The following is a 23,222-nucleotide window of genomic DNA, read 5'->3' as shown; positions in this document are numbered from 1 at the left end:
TTCTGTAATGCAAATGTCAATCTGAGGACGGATTTCGATGTGCCTCGACACCAGCTACAACTTAGGCATATGGTTAAGGGTCTCAGGCGAGAAAATCGCCAATCGGGGAAATTTTCGGGGAATTCAGTCGAAAATCGGGGAAGTTGTCAATTTTTTTAAAACAACTATTTGTGTAGTTATTAGTGAAACATATCCCAGAAAAATGATTTTTAGATCCCAGAAAAATGAAGTATATAGCCGTTGACAACTAATAAGAAATCAGGGGAAAATTTCGATACGTTTTCATTAATTTCTCATATTTTGAGATAAATGAACGAAAAATCTATCGGCGTGAATATTTGAAGTTTTTCTTAGCCAACTATGGTTATAGTTCAACTATTGTTTCCGAAAAAATACGTTTATTTTATCAAAATTTCCAAAAAGTGTTGAGCAACTAATTAGAAACGCATATACATTTATAGTTATGTAGAACAATTGAACAAATATATTCAAAAATCGAAAAATTGTGAATAAAAATCTCAATTTTGTCGAAGAGTGCCAAATTTTGCAACTTGTGTTCACATTCTATCAAAATTTATCACATTAAATCACGTTAGGTCACTTCTACGCTCAACTTTTTGTTGGTCACTTTCACTCTCAGGCCCTCATATAGCTTCACTCTGTCGTTTCACAATTAAAATAACGCGTGTTGGAGTGAAGATTTATATAATTTCAATAGAGAACGTGATAAAGTGATTAGACGGTGAAATAAACAATAATAAAAGAAATTGTTTGAAAAAAAATATAGAAGAAAAATTTATCTTTCGAGAAAAGATTGGTGCTTAACTTTTCACTTTTTGGCGCTGGAATTTCTAATAAATAGAATAAAATATTTTTTGCAACCTGTAGCTCTGAAAATTTCTTATTACAATCACTGAAACCTCGATCATTTCTTGTTTTCATGTAGTGTTAAACTGTTTGTTGGTGGGAGATGCAACCTTGTCCACGCATTCCCCATGAAACAAGTACCATATAGTTTTGTGCAATATCAGAGATCTCATTTTGTCTATATTTCGAGATATTAGTACTTGCTTGTATTTGCCGAATTCCGCGCGGAACAACCTCATATTTGACTTGGATATGAATTTTGTACTGCGAACTTAGTAGCTGCTATTTTAAAATAGCAATAGATATTGCCTATAAATAGCAATGATGTCTCGAGATATAACCGTATGCAAAATGAGATCTCTGTGCAATATCTCAAGATCTCTGTGATTATTTTAGATGACTGATAAATGCTTTCTATCACAACAAAACCATTTCCCAATAAACACAATAAAAAGTAAAATGAGTAATGATCGACCTTCTTGATTCCACACATTCCCATGAAAAGTATTTACAAGTAAATTTAATCCATGAAGAGGAGATTACCTGAACAATCGCTGCTACTTGTTGATGTAACTTTTGTATATCACTGCTTGTTACGTCCATGTTTTGCAAATCTCTTTCAATAGATCTGAAAAAATAATTCATTGATTATATTGGTAACTTTAAAGGATTAATATCAATTTTCATTCACCTCAAAGTGTCGATTGATATATTATCCAGGTTTTGGAGATTCGTCTTAATCTCAAGCAAGTCTTTTCCAAAATCGTTCACTGTTATTTTTATGAAACGTTGAGATAAATTATCAATTTTTGATTGCAAATCTTCCATATATGCTGGATCGCATTCCCTTATGTACTCCTCGTAAATATTGTTGCACTTCTCAATCATTGCGCCAACCTGCTCATTGGAAAGTTTCAATACCGGATCATGGTCCTTATCAAGAATTTCATTCCGTTGCACTGGTGCCAATTCAGTGAAATTAAGCCAACGTTCAATCTTAGCTATATTTGTCTGGATTGCAGTCGCAAGACGGAGTAGCTTTTCGAGATGGATTTTCGACTGGGTCACATGTTCGCCCAAGTTATTATACAAATGCTTGAGAGCATCAATGCTGAGCGTTAATTTTTTTGCATATTTTGTTGATTTGTCTTCGCAAATTTTACGCCCCGTTTTAATGACATTCTCGATTTCATTTTTAACTTCTGATAAACTGCGATACCTAAAAAATGTTGAGGGAAAAATGTTAAATTTACTCCAATAAATATAATAAAAAATTAAATTTTCAATAAGAGATTATTTAAATATTACATTTTCAGGCAATGTTTGTATTGATCCTGAATGTTGTTGAGGCCAGCTGACGCTACATCCAGAATGCAAGAGCTTCGTTCAACTGTACGTAATTCTCCCATAGCACGATTAAGTCGGCTTTCAAAGTTTGCTTGTGGTGAAGTAAATGTTTTCAGTTTGGCTTGATTCGATAGGAAGCATTCCTCTAGAAGTTGAACTTGTTCGCATAATCGAAAAGCAGCTTCCGCTTTACCCTTTACTCGGTATAATTCAACTTCTTTCTTCATTTCGTTTAAATTTTTTTCATTTGCTCCAAACTCTTCAACCAAGCGCTATTAATTTATTATACAGTGGGAAAAACAAAAAAAAATTTAAAACTTAATTTATCACATTTAAAGAGCATTTTAAAAATAACGATTCAATCTGACTTAAAAAAGTGAGTAATTTGGTGGTTAGATATCTATGGTTGAGATTGAGACTGGAGTATGTTTTTTCTTCGATTTATATATTTGAAAAGGCGAGTATGTTTTCTGATGATTCTGTTGACGTTAAAGTAGTGGCGTACCGTCTAGCCTCCGGGGTTTTCACAGTTTCCAAGCGATAAGAGATAATAACATGGTGTCTTCGGCAAAGTTGTAGTACTCGAGGACTTCTATAACTTAGCTGAAGACAGTTATCTCTTATCTCTTATTAGTTTCGCGCAAATCGCACAATTATAAAAGCAAAATTTATATAGAAGTTTCTTTCTCTTATTATTTTTTGCGCTTTCAGCGAAACTGATAAGAGATAAGAGATAACTGTCTTCAGCTAAGTTATAGAAGATCCCAAGTACTACAACTTTGCCGAATACACCAAATTGTTATCTCTTATCAGTTCTGCGGAAACCGTGCAAAACCGCGACGAACCGCCAAAAACGAACATACATTCTTTTAACCATTTTTAAGTCGAAAGAAACTTACTCTTCTCTTTCATAACAAAATCAGTGAAACATACACTACTCTCAGTCTCACCTATAGAATTGTAAAACTGATTTCCCAAAAAATTATGATCAAGTGAAGCGCAATGGTGATATATTCAGCAAATCCAGACGTAAATTTGTATCGAGAATTACATAAAATAAGCGAGAGATGTAGTCGAAAGGGTGTCAAAAATGAAGAAAATATCCAATGTTCAAGTTTTGGTACGCTTTTACTGGGCTATTTTCAAGTTTCGCTTGTATTTCAGGCGCCTTTTTTAAAATTCAAAATATTCGTATTGTTTTTACGACGATTCCACACCAAGAGGGACAAAATTTGCAAGTGACCTCTCCGATTTCACCAGTGATGGTTTTTCGTTAGCCAGCATTGTCTTAGCCTTGGCTTACACCAACAACTGGTGTAAGCCAATCGTTAGCCAGCTATCTGTGTGAAATGAGTACATTCAAAGTACAATAATTTTTGATTTGCGTATTCTGATTCAAATCATACAAATTTTGAACAAAATTAATATATTTCAATTAATTTTCAATTTAAAAGTCATTTTTATAATTTGAGTTATTTTTTTTTCAAAAACTCAATAAAAAATGTCGATGTTTGGTTTCATTTGAACTCTGATCTGGTGATTTAAATGTCAATCGCAAACGTCAATTAAGATGAGTGCGTTCAGTTCTTACTGAAGTTTTCTCACTGGTCTACACATTCGTTAGCCAGTATACACTTATGCGGCTAATTAGCCAGCTAATTGGTTCTTCACTGGATTTCACTCAAACTTGGTGCATAAACTTCTTATGGGCAAAAACTCGCAAAGCCAAAAAATTGGGGTGACCTTCCCCACCTGAGGAAAAATTAGGGTGACCCAAATATTGAAAAAAATGGAAAAGGCACTTTCTTCATATTTTTACACTAGGAAAGTGTGGTACAAACTTTCAAAACTATGTACATGGTTGGATAGATAATCGATGGGGCTACAAAAAAGTTCACTACGACCACCCCATACGGGCCCATTCAGGCCCTGGAAAGTGGGTTCAAAGTATAAAATGTGAAAAAAAACTCCAATTGACGAGGTTCAGGAGATAAGGCGTCTCCACTGTCAAGTGACAGGTTGAGTTTCTTTTCGTGCTCCGTATATTTATTGTTATTTTATTGTTTTTTTGTTATTTATATGGTAATTTAATATAAAAATTTTGTGTAATCGTGGAAATAAACTCTGTATGCGTTCATTACATATGAAGTTTAATAGTATTCAGTGCGCAGTGTGATTATATCGTGCCTGTGATTGAACTGTGAACATTTTGTTGTGTTTGGCATCGTAATGTCAACACAGAGACAATGCTCGCGCGATGAATGCGCACCGAACAATGTAAAATTTGACTCGACGACCAAATGTTCCCAATGCCAACATGTTATCCATTTACCGTGCATTGGAATTTCGTTGAAAACGTCCGAAATTTCTTCCCCGAATATCCGAATTCTGTGCCAAAAATGTGTTGCTGAACCAATTGGCGCGCAAATGACGTCAGAGATGAACATGTCATTCAGCTCCGATGCAAAGTCAACACCGAAAGCCACCATGAAAACAGTAATGCACGAAGTGAAAATGCTCCGAAATCTGATTGAGGCCAATGGCGTAAAATTGGATTCAATTGAAAAAAAAGCCGATGATATTGTCAATCGCACCGAAAAAATAGCAACCACAACAAAACCGTCTATCCCAATGAAGAGCCAGCTGCCAAGCAGCACACCGAAAACCACACGAACTGTTTTTGAGTGACTACAGCTGGGCATAAATTTGTGAGTGATACGAAATTGATATGAACAACTGTAGGGTGTGAATGATTGTAGTATGGGTTGTAGACTGTATGTTGTGTGTGTGGCCTTGATTTGTATGTGTGTTGTGTACGGTGAATTGTATGAATGTATGAGTTTTGTGGTTTGTTTTGTGTTGTAAGGTTTTATCTGTATGTGTTTATGTTGTATTTATTACGTGTTTTAGTTCATGTTATTAGGTTTTGATTTATTCCCGTTGTAGGGTTTTTTGTTTATCGTTGTTGTTGTTGTTGTTGTTGGTTGTATGACCTCACCGTTGAGTGCGTGAGACAAGTGACGTTTTGGATTGAACAAGTGATGACGTCAACAAGATGTAGTTGTTGTTGTTCGTGCAATCACGCGATGACGTCACAATGCGAAGGAATCAATTTGCTATCTATCGGTCCCTACGAAGTGCTGTGCAATTTACTGTGTGCCTTGGATCCGTTTCGACTGAAGAAAGAATGATGACGTCATAGGAGTTACGGCGATAGTAGTTACTTGGCATGACACAGAGATGCGTAATAAATAGCTCATTGACACTCAACAAGTGACGTGTCGGGCAATATGCATTAGCATAACAATGGATCTATTGAAAGTCTCAGTTTGTTCGCTCTACTTGAGTCGCGAGCTCTTGCTCTATTGAAAGTCGCAAGTGAAGTAAGATTGTACTGCAGCGCTCGGCCTTTTATACCCGAGATTCGGGTAAGCGTACACACGAAGAAGCGAGAGCGGCAATGAAACGCTCGCTCTAACGCATATGCATATACAGCACTCAAGCGCTCACCGGCTGTGTGGGCCGTGTATTTTGTTGTTGTGTTTGTTTGCCTCCGCTTTGTGCTATGTTCGGATTACTATGGTGATCATAGGCGCGCGTGGCTTGGCGATTGACGTAGGCGAATGAATGTGTGTGTATTGGTGTGCTTGTTGAATGTGTAACGTGTAGTTTGCTTGATTGTGTGAGTGTAATGACTGCAGTATCGGAGACAAATATTCATTAGAAATGTAGCAAATTTAGACAACAATGTATTTGAGGAACTATATGTTTAGAGGTGCTGAACACAATCGGTCGCCGCAGAATGCCACTTCGAAGTCATTAGGGCTGGTGGCTAGGTGATCCGATTCGGGGTGTGTCACTGCTTGTGTGAAATTATGGAATTTGTACAAATTGTATTATGCTATTCAGTCTGTGATTAGACGGTGAATAAATGAATAATAGTTTTGAAAGTTTGTACCACACTTTCCTAGTGTAAAAATATGAAGAAAGTGCCATTTTCCATTTTTTTTCAATATTTGGGTCACCCTAATTTTTCCTCAGGTGGGGAAGGTCATCCAAATTTTTTGGCTTTGCGAGTTTTTGCCCATAAGAAGTTTATACACCAAGTTTGAGTGAAATCGGAGAGGTCACTTGCAAATTTTGTCCCGCTTGGTGTGGAATCGTCGTATACGGTGTTGGCGCACGATCCGATAGCATGAGACTTTTTACGTCACTGAAATGTGACGTGCTTTACAGTTTATTCATGTTTATAGTTCATGAATATTTTCACTAGTTTTGCTCTTGTCACATTCTGTACATTCAGTGTCCAATGTATTTTTGGTTTTTGCTGTCGGATCGTGATCTTTTGACGCAAAAATACGTGAAAAAAGTACCGTGTTTTTGACTTTTTTCACTTTTTATAATTTGAACCCATTTTTGGGAGCCCCAATGGGGTCTAAAGGAGTATGTTACTATGCAGTTCTTGTAGCCCCATCGATTCCCTTTCCAAAGGTACCAAGGTCTTGGTAATGTGTCAACTACTTCACAGTTAGATTTTAGTTGGCGCTAACACATTTTTTCGATTTTTTCAATTTTTTGAAAAATTTACACTGGGTGAACTCGAAAATGTTAACCACTTACAGCCCTAAGATTTTGGTTTTCTCATTTTCTACCGAAAACAAGACTCCAAACCAATTTTCAGCCAATTTGCAGAGGGTCGATCCAATTCTTAACTGATTTCGTGTGGAATGGTCGATACACAGTCAATCAAAAAAGGGTTCGTTTACCCATTTTTTTGCAATATCTTTTATTTTGTCAGAAAATTATGACGTTTAGCTCAAAAATTCCAACTTAAATGAAAAAAATCAAGGAATTGCACGAAAGAAAAATGGTGAAGTTAACGAATTTCTTGGTAGCACATCCTAGCTCATATGCTATAGCAATGTTTGACGTTTAGAACTGCTGTGGAAACTTTGTTGGGAGCGTCGCCAACCACAAATTTCTGTAACTATACGTACGTATGAAAGTAAAGTCTTTGTGTGTACGTTCGCATGAATGCAAAGAGTCTATGTGTGCGTTGTACACAGAGATGTTGATTCGTGTTGCCATATGAAAACGTCGAATCTGACGTCGCATCATGTTAGGCGGCGCTACTGATATACTTCGCTTCAATCGTCAACAAAATACATAGAGTATTTCTCTGTTTTGGATTTGTAAATCAAAAAAATATGGTAGAAAAGTGTTCGTTCATCCATATAAAAAAATCGACTTTCCAGCAAAGAAACGATCATTTGAATAATTTTTCGAGCTCTGATTTGAGCTAAAGTTACATGGCATATTCAGAACATATCAAGTTACAGTCCACAATTTGATTTGTTAAGCTATCATAGCTGATGACTGATTTTCATGTGTTTATATTGATCTCGTGGAAAAGTAATGTTTTTCCATATAAAATTGTCCGATCTCTCACTTCAGGAGCAATGAAACCAAACCTACATTCATTTTTAATTCATCAGTAGTGTTAATCTTTTTCATTAGGATTACGAAATCCTGGAATAAATTCTAATTTTCTTTATATTATCTTAACACTATGACTGTTCTTCATATTTGCAACATATTACTGTTCTTGGGGGACTCCAGGGCCCCATATGTATTTCATATGAAATCTGGACTGTTATAAGAGATAACAAATTAGTGTCTGGAGCAAAGTTGTAATACTCGGAGTTTGCTATGATTTTGTTGCAACAAATATTGCTTATCTTTTATCAGTTCCGCGAAAAACGCGAAAAAACACGAAAATCGCGAAATTTTCCCACCTCGTTTTAGTGAAGCCGATAAGAAGTAAGAGACTTGCCTCTTCGACAGAAATGTAGAGCAGGTCGAGTACTACAACTTTGCCACAGACACCAAGTCGTTATCTCTTATCAGTTTCGCGAAAAATGATTATCAAGAACTCACGTTTTTCGCGTTTTTTCGCGTAACTGATAAGAGATAACGACTTGATGTCTTGTAGTACTCAAGCTGCTCTACAACTTTGCCGAAGATACCAAGTCGTTATCTTTTATCAGTTTCGCGGAATACGCGAGAAACCGCAGAAAACCGCGAAAAAACGCGTTTTTTCCTTATCATTTTTCACGGAACTGATAAGAGATAACGAGATGGTGTCTAAAGCAAAGTTGTAGCTCTGGTCGAGTACTATAATTTGCCACAGCGCGTTTTTCACGTTTTCGCGGCTTTTCGCGTAACTGATAAGAGATAACGACTTGATGTCTACGGCGAAGTTGTAGTAAATAAACTAGTCTACAACACTGCTACAGACACCAAGTCGATATCTCTTATCATAGTCCAGTTATAATATAAAATAGCCATGGGGCCCTGGAGTCCCCCAAGAACAACAGCGTAACATGTTTTGCGGCAGGCTGTATTTTAAACATACTCACACATATGTATATGTTTTTTTTCATTCGTGTAGAGAAATGTTCAATCTATACAATGAGACTTAATTCCGGTTGGTTTATATACTGTTTAGTACTTTTATTCAACTTTAAAGTTCGCTGGGGGCCCTGGGTGCCCCAAGAACAATCATAGTGTTGAATCCAATTTGTTTTTCTACGTTTTCTACAAAATTCATGTAGAGAACTCCAAAATTTTGATGTGATTTACATCATGTAATTTACTTAAACGAAATGTAGATTACATGATTGAGTTTTCTACATGCCAACCCTGCCTGCATGTATACGATTTTTTGAATTATTTATTTCACACACTAGATCAACTCAGATGCCCATCGGGTGAGGTCAGCTCGTAATTATTTGAGAAGATCTATAAAAAGTTTCATACACACATGCCAATGTTTATGTGATATAAAAGAAAAAAGTCGATTTTCATGAAAAATCGACCCCTTTAAGTTTTCACACCGAACGCGATTACTAAAAAATCCGCCCAACCCATTTTAACCAAAAACTGAGCATTTGTAGCCGGCCACCATACCAACAAAATGGCGTATGCCATATATCCGGGAAAATTCGTATTTCGAAGTTCTGGGCATCGGCGATTCATCAAAGAACGGAATTTGTACGAAGAGTCGCATTTCCCGATGAAAAAGCTGTCGACAGCAAACACGCATTGACTGGCTGGAAAAGGCTCCCGAAATGCGATCTGAGTAGTAGTTACAAGTAGTAAGTAGTTACAATGCGATCTGAGGCCACAGTATAGTCGAAAAATAAGTCGGATTGAAGTGAATTTTTCAATTTGAATTATTCGCACTGAAAATGATATTTTCATTCAAAATACACGTGAAATAGACCTCTGACGTCGTTTTGGTCTTAGAAAACTGCTATTTTTTCGTGAAAATAATGGGAGTCTACGAACATTTGAATACCCAATTCGTTGTTATTTTGGTCATAAACCAATATTTCTGCATCTGAATGTATAAAATTGATATTTTGTTTGAGCATAAATAAAAAATGCTCTTCCCAGAGCTTTGGTGGTTGGAAACCATTATTTTGTAATGAAATAATAAGGATCTACAATTACTTCAACACTTCTTTTATGTTTATATTTAAATTTTATCGCATTTTACAATGTGAAATTAGGGAGAAATGGGACGTTTTTTATGTTAGTGGAAATTTGCTATTTCCAAAGTTTGTGAAGTATGGATGCAATTTTTTTATGAAAATACAGCTATTTTCTGATAATAAGACATTTTTTTGGCAAAAGTGTATTTTTCCCCGAAAATAATTGCCTTACAAAAGTAGTGATACGTGGGGCACTCCATAAGTTTTTAGAATGAGGTACTCCTAGTGTTTTCCGATGCAAATCGCTGTGACAATCGAAAAGTTTGACATTTTTTACGAGAACTTTCTTCAGACGTCAACTGTCAAATCACTTCACTTTGTTTTGTTTTGATCACTTAAACATTTCAACTCGGTGAAAAAATGGAATTATCTCGCGAAGATTTTCGTGCAATGATTTTCTACGATTTTCGAGTGGGGCTATCTCAGCAGGAATGTTTTAATCGACTTCATTCCGCTTTTGGTAACGAAGCACCATCCATGGCCAGCGTATATAATTGGTACAACGAGTTCAAACGTGGAGGGCAATCACTGAAAGACGAGCCGCGCGAAGGTCGTCTAATTACAGCTGTTACGCCAGAAAACATTGATGCTGTGAAAAATATGATAGAGGAAGATCGTCATGTGACATACCGTGAGATTGCGGCAACCTTAGGCATTGGTGGGAACAGCATACATTCAATATTGCACGATCACTTACATTTGCGGAAGCTTTGTTCACGTTGGATCCCACATAAATTGACCGATGAAGAAAAAAAGAATTGTGTAAAATGGTGCAAAGAAATGATGAATAAATACCAGCGCGGAGCGTCAAATCATGTCTACGACATCGTGACAGGTGATGAATCATAGATATAACAGTATGAGCCAGAAAGTAAACAACAGTTGACTGTATGGGTCTTCCAAGATGAAGAAAATCCGACAAAAGTTGTTCGTGGACGAAGTGTTGGTAAGAAAATGATTGCGTGCTTCTTCTCTATAACAGATTATGTAGCTACTGTGCCATTAGAGGGACGAAGGACAGTCAATTCTGAGTGGAATACAACCATCTGTTTGCCTGAAGTCTTTGGTGTATTACGAAAAACTAATCCGAAACGTAAAATCACTTTGCATCATGGCAATGCGAGCTTTCATAGATCTCATGAAACAACTGACTTTTAGACCGCTCAAAACATCGAAATCATGGGTCATCCGCCTTACAGCCCTGATTTAGCACCCAACGATTTCTTTTTGTTCCCTCTCATCAAAGATAATCTGCGTGGTCAACGATTTGCGACACCTGAAGAAGCAGTTAATGCATTCAAAAAGCATGTTTTGGAACTATCTCACACGGACTGGCAAAAACGTTTTGATCAGTGGTTTGAGCGCATGGACAAGTATGTAAAACTTCATGGCGAATATTTTGAGAAACAATAAAGCAATTTTTGAGGATAAATCTTTGTTTTTTCTTATCTATTCTAAAAACTTATGGAGTGCTCTACGTATCAGATGAAAAACCTCTAGATGAGGTTAAAATCTGATATTTTTAAGATTTTTGAATGATATTTAATTTTTTTTTTTTATACACTTTATCAAACAATATCAATATATCGAAATGTACAGACAACATAAAAATGGTTTTTATGAAAACAATGTTGATATCAATCAGTCATTCCAAGTTTGCACAAGTCTTGTTGAACAGAAATAATGAAAAGAGATAAAATGATGGATTTCATACGTCGGCAATTCCACACGAAATCAGAGAAGAATTGTAATGTGGGGTCGCCGATTTGGCTGAAAATTGGCTTGGAGCTTTGTTTTGGTGGGAAAATGAGAAAAGTGGCCCACATTTTCGAATTCACCAAGTGTAAATTTTGCAAAAGAATGAAAAAATCGAAAAAAAGGATTTGCGCCAACTGAAATCTAACTGTGAAGTTGTTGAGACATTGCCAAACGCACTGGACCATACTTTAGGCATGGAGGATAAGGAGTTTTCGACTATTTGGGCCAAGACCTTTCCAACGGTACCCAGCATGCCGGGCTCAAATAGTGTCCTGAGAGAATAGCATACCTACTGTATATATATAAATATAGTCGTGACGCAAAAACTGGCACTTTTGACATTTGGCTTGAAATGCACACTCTATGGAGCATCACTTGTCGGACTATAGTCAGGTATACCGTCCACCGTGATAGCGACATAGTGTCTTCGGCAAAGTTATTGTACTTGACCCGCTCAACAACTTTGCTTAAGACACATATTGCTTGTCTCTCATCAGTTCCGCGAAATATGCGAAAAACTGCGAAAACGTGAATCTCGGCGTCTCATTGTTCACGGAATTTATAAGATATAAATGTTGTGTGTCTTGAGCAAAGTTGTAGACCAGGTCAAGTACTACAATTTTTGTAAAGACACCAATTCGTTATCTCTTATCAGTTAATGATAAGAGATAACGACTTGGTGTTTTCGGCAAAGTTATAGTACTCAGTCGGCGCTACAACTTTGCCATATATCGCTCATCTCATATCAGTTACGCAATATACGCGAAAAACCGCGAAAAGTCTCCCATCATATGGGGTTTTTGATAATTTTTTTTGCCTGACTGATAAAAGTTAGGTGACATCTGTCTTCAGCAAAGTTGTAAGGGACCTCGGGTGCTACAAATTTTTACATGCTTTATTTCGTTATCTCTTATTAGTTACGCAAAAAACCGCGAAGAACGCGAGATTCCTCTTATCATTTTTCGCGTTACTGATAGGAGATAACGACTTGGTATCTTCGGCAAAGTTGTAGTACTCAATCTGTTCTACTACACAAAAGCGACTACTTCAGTAGGGAACGACTGTCAACCTACTTATAAATGCGTGAGTTTGACGCTTGCTCTATACTGGAGTATCGCCACAATTAAGTCTGGCGTTGTACGCTCCAAGAAATGTACGGCGCAAATGTGCTGTGGGAAGCAATATCTCGCACATGCTTACACATATACACATGAAATTTTACTGGTGTGTAGCTAAAGGTTCAAGCTATCGAATGGTACCTATTCCAATGTGATTTTTCCGGTTTTTGGTACTGTTATTCGAAGTTCAAGGTCACCTCGGGCGTTGTACGCCCGACAAACGATCAGAGGGTTAATATGAAATATTGACAAATTGTTATCTTACATCCCTACAGAATGTATAAGATTAATGATGCTGATTTTACACAAACTTTAAAATAGTTAGCAACATTGACTGTGTAATAGCCATCTTTGAGTTGGTGATTAACTTTTGACCTGTTATTACTTTATAATGGAAACTAGCTTTTGTGTCAATGTATTTGCGAAAATCAGAATACTTTTTTTGTCTTTCGGTCCCTACGTACTAAATTGTAAATTCATATCTACCAACAAGGACTTGTTAGACTAGACGTAAGACTTTTCTTCTAAAACGCTCCAGTTAGTTTATCTCGACGCTGTGTTTACTCCCGTGCCCGCATTGCTAACGCTACTGGTGCTACCAAGTGAACTATAATGACATATAATAAACACTGCACACAGAAAAGAATCCCCGGAAATTTTAGGTGTTAGCCGTAAAATTTGACATTTATATATACATTTCTATATACATTTTACGGGCAACACTTGAATTTTCCGGGCGATGACATAATTTCAAATATTTCAACAGAAATTAGCGCCATCTGTCATTTCAAGCGGTAAAATATATATATTATTTGATAAAATGTTCGAAATTATGTCATCGCCCGGAAAATTGAAGTGTTGCCGGTAAAATGTATATAGAAATTTATATATAAATGTCAAATTTTACGGCGAACACCTAAAATTTCCGGGGATTCTTTTCTGTGTGTGTATGTCAGATTCCAAAGTTAAATCCGTTGAATATTCTTCTTGAACCGTCTTGATCGCAACCGATATGATGTTAGTTTAGGTATAGAGGAAGAAAAAGAATAAACAATAAAAAAAAAAAATTAAAACCAATAAAATAATCATTTTATTTCTTTTAATATTCGAAATAATTTGTGTATTGTTTTCGCGTGTTTTCGTATACAAAGTCACAACGAAGTTGAACAAATGTCATTCCGTTTGTTGACATTCCACCTTCCATCGGTCGTTCCATATTAGGGCTGTTGAAGCGAATTCGGGCGAACAGCATATGTCAAGTTGACAAGTGAACGATTTCACAATAACATCGAATAACATTTGTTCTATTTGCTGTAACCAGCTGTAACCGTTCCGAGCAATGAATATTCGTTTGTTTTATTTTTGGATTACATTTAAAAAAAGTTTCAATGGAATAAAAACGAACGTGTTGCTTGCATAGATCGACGTTTTTTTTTTCAAATAAAATCAAATAGTAGTTCAACATCCAACGGATGTGTATATACATGTATACATTATGTCAAACTTGGGCGAATTCGAAAGAGTGTTTGTCAAATAGTTCACTTGGTAACACCAGTATCGCTTCGGTATTTTTTTTTATATGGGAGCTTATGAAGGAAACGCAGCGTCAGTTTATCTTTTCTTAAACGCGTTGTTAGATTATTTTGAACCGTTGACAATTCGGCTTCCTACTCATTTCCATGTAATGGTTAGGTTTGTTTGTGTTAAAGTTTATAGACCAAACCTTAATTCAAATCGAGAAAGACTACTATAACTAAGTATTGTATGAAAATACTCTGTATTGTACAAACACGAAAAGACCAGGTTTTTCATGACTCTTGGAGTCGTTTTCCTGCAAACCAAAATATTCAGCCAGTTTTCGGCGGTGTAAATAAATAGATGAAAAAAAAATTTCGTGCTTTAAAAATGAGTAGGATTCATGTTTCTGGGGGGGTTATAAAATTTCACCAATCACAATAAAAAAATGATAATTCTCGTTTCCCTACAGTATCTATAAACAAAGTACAACCCAAGTAACAAATATAATCTGTGAATATTACGGTTAAATTTGTGGAGAATCCGGAGTTATATTTAGCTGTTATTTTACCCTCTTTACGGTCAAAATCGGATGTATCTCGAGTAAATTCTGGGTGTGATAATTACCGTTAAACACTCAAATTTAACGGTACTACTGAGAAACAATTCTGTCAACAATTTTTTCCCTATTTGCTAAAAAACTTTGGGTGCGAATTCAGACCTCAAATTATAGTATTAAATTATTTCTGTGTGTGTAACATTTAAAGCGTAAAGATATGAATAACATCATGCTGTTATGGATTAAAAATGTTGAAAAAGAAATTAGCTGGCGGCTCTAACCTGAAAATCATGCGGTAAATCATTGGCCGTAGTGTCATTATCGAGATGTTCATTCAGTAACTCAGCTACATTTTTAATCCAGTGTTGAAAATTTTGTATACGCCTTTCGGAAGTTTGAGCTTCTGTAATCAAGCCTTCTAACATCATTTGTCGTTGCTTACCCTTCAAGTTTTAATTTAAAGAGGGATCATAAAATTTCAGAACAATAAATGCATTTAATTTAGCCGAATATAACCAAGCATAGAGGGAGTGATGAGTTTTGGTGACATTGTCACCGTGACAGTTGCATATAACAAAAATTATTTGAAAAGAAAGAAAATTCAAATGTAAAATCCACATGTCACACATAGATAAATGAACCGTTGCGACAAACAAATTCCCTCAGAATATTTTAGTTTTAAAGTGCAACATGAATTTTTTTTCATATGGAGTTGTTGTTGTGAACTCTATATAAAAAAAAATCATGTTGCACTTTGAAACTAAAATATTCCGAGGGAATTTGTTTGTCGCAACGGTTCAAATTATAATTGCAATACTCACGAATAGTATCTATACAGATATCTCACCTTATGTTGCAGTATGTCCCATCGATCGATTACTGATTTTACGTCAACCTTTATACTCTCAGCCATACAATTGTGCCCAATTAATTCGTTACCAAGTTCCTTTATTTTATTTAGACGCTTCTCCGAATGGTTTCTAATGCTGTTTTCCAGGTCCTATGAAAAAAAATAACAGAAAAAGTTTGTTTCAAATTTCGTTAGAGAATCTTTTTGCTTAAGATCAAATTACGTCAAGCTCTTCATAGATTTCCTCTGCATCGGCTGCATTTCCTGGACTTTTTCGTAAGCATTTTTCTAATTTGTCCAAATAGCCGGTCTCGCATACAATTAACGTTTTCAATTCCCCAAGTTGACTGGATATATGCTCCAACAAAGCAGTTCGATTATACACAAGTGTGGTTACTTCATTCCATTTAGCATTCAATTTGGTGAATTGTTTCGCCAGCGTGGATTTTGTGCCATTTTTGCATCTGTAGATTGGATGATTTGTCAATTGTTCGTCGATACGCAACAACATTTCGTTTCCCACATCGTTTAATTCCCGAAATTCGACTGTCTTCTGTTCACATGTTTCTTTAAGGGACTGGAATTTATTTCGAATTTGAAATAATTGGTTTGACGATTTGATATCAGCATTATATATGGTCGGAGTTGATAATTCTAGTTCATTGAGCCACAGCTCAACATCATTGATTCTTTGATAAATATTTGAGGTCTGTTCCAACGCTTGTTGCAACGCTTTTTTATTTGTTTGGAATGTTTTTTTGACGCTTGTGTAAAGATTGTTAAGAGATTTAATTTGATTCAGCAAGAAAAAATTCTGTTCATTATCTGTGGACTCGCGTACAATTATTTCGCTAAAATTCTTCACACTGATTATATCAATTTCAATTTTCTTAATTTCCATGCCATTCGATTCATATTGTTGCTCTTGGTGCTTTAGTTCATCTTCTTCACCCAACACAAATAAATCATTAGTGAGAGTTTTTTCGAGGTTTGAAAGAAATTTTACGACCTCTTCAAATTCAGTCATGAAATGAATCACATTTTCGATTGATGTTGTTTGTTTCATAATAAGTTCCTCAATCGCCGTTGCCAATTTTTTCCATTTGTCAAATTCTATTGGGTTTTTCTTCACCGCTTTATTGGTGCCAATTTCAATGATGATTGGTTTCAATTCATTCAATCGGTGTAAATTAGCTCGCATTTTTTCTAAACTAGACACAATCACACTGGCCTTTACTGCTTCGGCATGAACGGCATCAAACTTTTCCATTTCGGGATTTTGTAGGGTTTCCAGTAATTCGGAATCGTCATCAATTTGTACAGTCTCGAACTTATCGCAAAGTAATCTTTTTATTGCTCTTTTAACGTCTTTCCAACTTTGATAAAATTGATCAAAATTTTGTTTCCATTCACTTAGATCATTTTTGTCCTCTGAATTCCGATAGAAATCCTGAGCATCATCGATCTCGCTACTCAATGATTCCATATAAGAAAGTCTGTTTTCAAGCTCTTCTTGAGTCGAAGAGTTCAGATTAGCATACTGTTTGAACCAGTCTTGACAGTCAGCGAGTACCAATTTCAGGCCGGTTAGATTTCGACTGAACGTTTCTTTCATTGTTGCTTTCGCGTTTAATTCAAGCATGTGTTCTATGCGGAAATTCAGTTCGTCGTATTTAGTGCCAATGTTACTTATTTCAGTTGTTTCTCCTGGCAAATCATGACCGTCCTCTTCGATGCAATCATTTAAAAGAATTTTAATTTTTGGATATTCATTTATACTCATTTTTAATTGAATTTGCAGATTTTCCAAGGCACTTGTTTCTTCTCTTAGTGTAGGATTTTTTTTGAATTCCGATAATATCTTTTCCCCCAATGCAACGAAGTTGTTCATATCTTTTAGACATTTGTTAAGCTGCTGATATTTTTCAGATGGTTGAAATTTTTGCTTTTTTTTCGACTGAGGTGGATCGTCTTGTTCTTTCTCTCTTTGTATCGAACCATCAGGTTCTCCAAATTCCATTAGACTTTGACTGTTGAACTTTGACTGAAAGTCAGTCCAGTTATTCGGTAATTTTTCATTATCCGAAATGTCAATGTTGAAATCGAATCCCATTCCTTCAATGCGTTGTTGTTGCACGTCTACGATTTCTTTCAGTGCCTCGCAACGGTCTTGTTTATTTTCTAGTTGCTCCAAGAGTTTTATGCTTGCTGGTTTTAATACTTGTGCAATCTCTTCCAAGCGAACCAAACTGTCGTATAGAACATTCAAATCCATTGCACAGAAGCGAAGATTTTTTATTCGTTCCATAACACTTCCGATTGCGCTAACGTCATGTGATTCCATTTGTTTTAAATCATTCTCACGAACGTTGATCCATTCATTTGTTATTTCGAATTGCCGGTTTAATATCTTCCAGTTCCAATGAACTTCTTGTAATTTCTGGAAACGATTCTTTGTCCATTGTACCACATGTGTCCATCGCTCTCCCAATGCTAACAATCTGTCTTCTAAATCTATGAACGAATCGTCATTAACAATCACCACCAAATTGCTCAATTCGTCTACTAGTCCCTTTTGTTCATTCAGCGATGCTTCCAACTCTTTGTGTTCTCGGATTTGTTGAGACATAGCATCAGGGCTAGGATCAATATCTAACATTCGAGATATACGATCCTCTGTGTTGGTTAGAAGTCCACGTAAATCTTCAATTTTCTGTGTTTGCACTTCAGCTAACTTCGAATGGACACAAGACTGAACGTCAAGGGCCGAAATTCGTAACAATTCCCATCGTTCATTCAACAAGAGCATCTGCTGTTTTATCTCACTTTTATCTTCGACCGTTAGGCCTGTGCTGTTTATTGGCTCTGACAGTAAACGAGCACCTTCTTCAAGAGCACCACCTGCAATAAATTTTACAATATAAAAATCAAATGTCAACATAATATAATAGATATAATAACGTTTCAACTGAGTCCCCTGTGAATAATATTTCACTCTAACAGCAAATCGCACACGAACGACTCAGTGTGAGTGAGACAAAGTTTGACGGTAGACTATTTAGCAGAGTCAATCAAAATGTCCAAAAATAAAGATTCATGGGATCTTATGTTCAGGATTTCGGCCCATTGGTCATCCACCCCTTGTGTTGGCTTCGAACGTTCGATCGTTCTTTCGACATGATTTTAAAAAACGTTTTTGTTCGTATGTTCGACAATTTGAATAAAAAGAATTACATTCGTAATCCCGAGTTTTCCGTACTTTTTTTTTAATTTGCTTGAATTAAAGGCAATTTTTTAGTGAAAATCGGCCATTTTTGTCGAAATTTCGACACTTTCATATGGGAAGTACTCGTTAATTGACTCCGATTGGCTTCAAACTTTCAGAATCTTATTTTTTCTCCATAAAATGAAACCTGAGAAAGTTTGAAGCCAATCGGAATCGATTTACGGGAACCTCCCATACAAAATTGTCATTTTTTGGAAGATTTCTTGGGCCAAGTACCCTAGGGTCAAATCGAAAATGGCTCATCTTTGAACTTAAACTAAGTTTCCCGATTTTAATTATCTGGATTTTTTTCGAGTTATCGTGTGAACAAACACCAACGACAACGTACGACGACGAAAACGATGGAAAGGTGTTCCAAAAATGTAATTTCTACGCGTTTCATGAGTTTTTATGATGATCTAAACCAATTTTGCGAAAAAAGTTTTCGGGACCAATTCGTATACTTTCCCTTGGCACGGTGTGTACGGAAAAGTAAAAAAAATATTTTTCGTTTGTTCGTTCGACATTGTGTTCGTTCTCTGCTCGGTCCGAACAACATTTTTTCCATTAGTAATTCAATGTAAAAAATGTTCACAATTTACTAAGAATATTGTCGATTCGATCTTACCTACGTATTCCTGATATTCTGACAGTTTTATCATAAATTCTTCGTGTGCTTGGAAACGAGCCTTTGCGTCGGATAGCTCCTTGATATCGGGCAATGGTGGTTTCGATAACATTTCCTCAGCTTCCAGCAAAAGCGTTAGCACAATTTCAATTGCATTTTGGTAGCCAACGATTTCTGTAGGGGAGCAAATGAGGCTATTTGTTGCCGTTGAAACTGGTCGTGAATGAGCCTCGAGGAAAGTTTGGAAGTCGTTTGTTTTGTTATTTTCATCGTCCACATCGGGCGTTTCAGTGTCAGCAACCGTCAAATTAATTGATTCATTTTTGGTAATAGTAAAGGTACGGCTGCGCTGAACTGGAAAATTACTACTTAAGTCTTCAATGGATTTTGCCAGAGAAACTTCATCTAAGTCCGTCGAATTGACAATATTCAATGGACCAGTTGGAGTTTTGGATTCAGTTTCAGCTGGAAGGTATTTTGAAGTGCTTGGCTGTGGAGTATCATCACTAGATGTCGGATTTATTTCTTCTGAGCTGCCTTCAAAGTGCTGATCAAGCATATGAATGCTAGGTGCGTTCGAAAGTTGTGATGACTGAAGTGATTCAATTGCTTGATATAAGCACATGACGTACATCAGAACAGATTTTTTGTCCGGTTTGTTTGTGTTAACATCCTCTGGATCCAATAAAGCATCGATTCGAAGATATCGTGTCGCCAAATCAAACGCCAAACGCAGTCTGGAAAATTTGAAATGTAATATAAATTTATCCATATTTAAAAAGGTATCAATCACTTTACCTTGCAATTGGGTGTTGTTTTTTTGCCCATTCCAAATCGAAGTCAATGCCAAACTCATGTAAAATGTACAAAAAAGCCAAACCACTCGACCAGCTCGTTGTGAAATCGTTAATCATCAGTTGATATTTTTCGGTGAATTTCTCCACCCATCTCAGGAGGTTCTTTTCCAATCCACTGACTGTTTCAGAATTCACCAATTTTTTACCATCGAAGCACAAAGCAATTATTGATATTAATCCCAACGTCAGCTTTGGATTTCCACCTACAATTTTGTAATTATAATCATCCCAGTGTTCAGTTTGCATCGATAGATAAAAAATATTACGATATTGTACCTACCTACGATATCTTCGCTCGAAATGTTTAACAATTTCACTCCATTTTCGCTAAGTACTTGTAACACTTTATTCACATTATTGATATGGTGTACACGCATGCGACCTTTTTCGCGTTTCTATTTGAAAGAGAGAAATATCTATAAAGAAAAATTCGATGGACATATTTTTTTTCTGGGCTCGTGTTTTTTTTATTCATTTAATTGAGTGTAAAGTTTGTTTCCACACACACGTCAAGGAAATCGTATTTTCCAATTGAAAGAGATAGTTAAATTCCTGAAAGAATTCTGATTTCTTACACACGACTAAGATTGTCTCACTCGTATCAATGTACTGGTTCAAATTTAGTATCCCACTTACGTATTGTTGATTTGTAAGAACTTCAAGTAGGGATAGAAGCCTGTGCCCATCACGCAGATCCTCGAACAAATCGATTACCAGAGGACACGTTGTTTTAGATAATTGTGAATTAATCCACTTGGTGAATGTTTTCTTTTGTACATCTTGTCGTTCATCTGAAATCAAATCGTCTTTTATAATGAAAAATTTCTATAAAAATAATGGGGAAGACGGGGTAAAATGTGACACGGGCATATTGACGTCGTTTCAAACGACGGCACAAGCGATACACACACAGACATTGTGTTGACACACGAAGAGTGTTCAGAGAAAGAAGTGAGCAAAACATGTGCGTGCACGCTCCGCGCAGCTCATCGTAAGTGTGAAGAGTATAACGAAAAAACAGCGACTCTGTGTGTGCAGAATCGCTATTGTGTATTTATGCGTTTCGCTGAACGCAACGCGTGAAAAATATCTGTTATTTTTATGCGATATTTTTATCCCTTATAAATAAAAATATCCCATAGTAATCTCTGTAAAATAGCAAACAAATACGACAATAAAAGTAACTTCACAATGTATGAATGTTTATGCTGTAAAATATAATTTTCACATAATTATGTGAAAAACTTATCTAAAAGCAGAGCCTTTCCTAGCTTCGCTGGCGCCCTGGTTCAAAATCCTTTGGCGCCCTTTCAAGCTGGAATTTTAAAGGGAAGTGAAAAAAACGTAGAAATGATCAAATTTGTCCAATTTCTCTTTGAAAAGCAACAAAAGAACGATACATTAAAATGACTTACTACATAAGAATGTATTTTTTCTTGTTGTCATATTGAATCAAATTTGCTACATCGCTTTCTATTGATATGATTGCCAGATGATTCAGCCTATCTTGACCTGTTGCATAGAAATGCAAATAGAGATAAGTTTTAGTCAAATTAAGCTTTAAAAATGATCGCTCTCTCGTTGCAACGCGAAATGGGATCGCCAGCAGTATGTGAAGCGCAGTAACTGCACTTGGAACTAAGTTTTCCATTTTTCGCTTCTAAATTGAATTTAGTATATCGATTGCGTGATTAATATTATCTTGTTTCACTAAAGTTGAAACCAATGCAAGTTATAGAAATAGTTCATCACCATCGATATCAGATTTTCCATCATGCGTAGAGGTGTCAATCGAACAATTTTCGAACAAATTTTTTCTTCCAAATTTCGAGCTGAAAAATTTTTTGGGTACGTTTCGAACAATTTCGAACAAAATTTTTTTTCGAACGAACAAGTTCGAACAAACGTTCGTGTTCGAAAAAATTTGCTGTTCGAAATTGTTCGAAACGTAGGGGGAGTATGTGTAAGTTGACCCACTTTGTAAGTTGACCCACCCCGCCGATTTTGTATTTTGACCGACAAATCGTCAATTTGGCTAGTCTCAATCGATTTAGAAACGTCAAAAACCAATATAAAAGTAGTTCCCAAGAGTAAATACGCTTCTTAAACGCTCGGATCGGCTCATAAAAATTTTTTGCAAAAAAAATCATTTTTATAAAAACTAAATTTTTTCGGACCATCTTCAAGTAGACAATTTCAAAGATATCAGCAAAGCGAGTATAAACTTTCTTTACTAGTTTTTCGTGTATTTTCATAATCCAAAGTCATTTCACACATATCGTTACATGGCGAAATTCTTTCCGTGCATATTGAAATGTCGACCAGTTTTGTAAGTTGACCCACCCGAAAAAAAATCAGGAAAATGAGACAACTATTCAGCGTAAACACTCAATATACGAGATTCATTGAATTTTAATGAATTTTCAATCGTTTTTGAACTTGAAAAACACGAAAAAATCGATGAAATATGAAAAAATAGAGAATATGTATTTTTTTTACAATTTCTATATTTTTCTAAATTTTTTCATTGTTTTTCGTAGTTGTACAGACCAAAAACGATTGAAAATCCAACGAAATTCAATGAATTTCATATATTGAGTGTTAATACTGCATGTTTTTCTAAAAAAAATAGGGTGGGTCAACTTACAAAGAAAAAATTTTGTTGCCAAAAATCAGGCCTCTTAGAAAATTGACCGAAATATTTTGTTTTTACAACCATAGCTAATGAATTTCCTAATCAAATTGTAGCTTTTTCGGCTCTTTTTCCAATGGTATATCAAGTGTGCATTTATCTTTATTCCATAAAAAGTTATGACGAAAATGATTAGTGCGGGTCAACCTACACATAATTCCCCTACCCAAAAAAATGTTCAGGTCGAAATTCGGAAAAAAAAATTTGTTC

At 35.9% G+C, this 23,222-nt stretch overlaps 1 protein-coding gene across 1 annotated transcript in view; it reads right to left on the bottom strand.

Annotated features, from left to right (window-relative positions):
- The window catches only part of LOC129573269 (dystrophin, isoforms A/C/F/G/H-like), a gene marked incomplete at its 5' end in the record, with an annotated part of 83,197 nt that extends 62,052 nt beyond the window's left edge, over positions 1-21,145 (bottom strand). The window contains 10 exons of the mRNA XM_055453655.1: positions 1,411-1,495; positions 1,559-2,086; positions 2,176-2,486; positions 15,002-15,163; positions 15,568-15,720; positions 15,794-18,471; positions 19,464-20,200; positions 20,262-20,523; positions 20,601-20,715; positions 20,957-21,145. Of these exons, the coding sequence (XP_055309630.1) occupies positions 1,411-1,495; positions 1,559-2,086; positions 2,176-2,486; positions 15,002-15,163; positions 15,568-15,720; positions 15,794-18,471; positions 19,464-20,200; positions 20,262-20,523; positions 20,601-20,715; positions 20,957-21,145 (5,220 nt within the window). The remainder of the gene's footprint in view (positions 1-1,410; positions 1,496-1,558; positions 2,087-2,175; positions 2,487-15,001; positions 15,164-15,567; positions 15,721-15,793; positions 18,472-19,463; positions 20,201-20,261; positions 20,524-20,600; positions 20,716-20,956) is intronic.
- Between the last annotated feature and the right edge of the window lie 2,077 nt (positions 21,146-23,222).

Source organism: Sitodiplosis mosellana, unplaced genomic scaffold, assembly GCF_009176505.1.
Source record: "Sitodiplosis mosellana isolate CC-2019 unplaced genomic scaffold, AAFC_SMos_1.0 Smas_scaffold_6034, whole genome shotgun sequence".
Taxonomy (NCBI): domain Eukaryota; kingdom Metazoa; phylum Arthropoda; class Insecta; order Diptera; family Cecidomyiidae; genus Sitodiplosis; species Sitodiplosis mosellana.
This window is presented reverse-complemented; position numbering and strand designations above follow the sequence as displayed.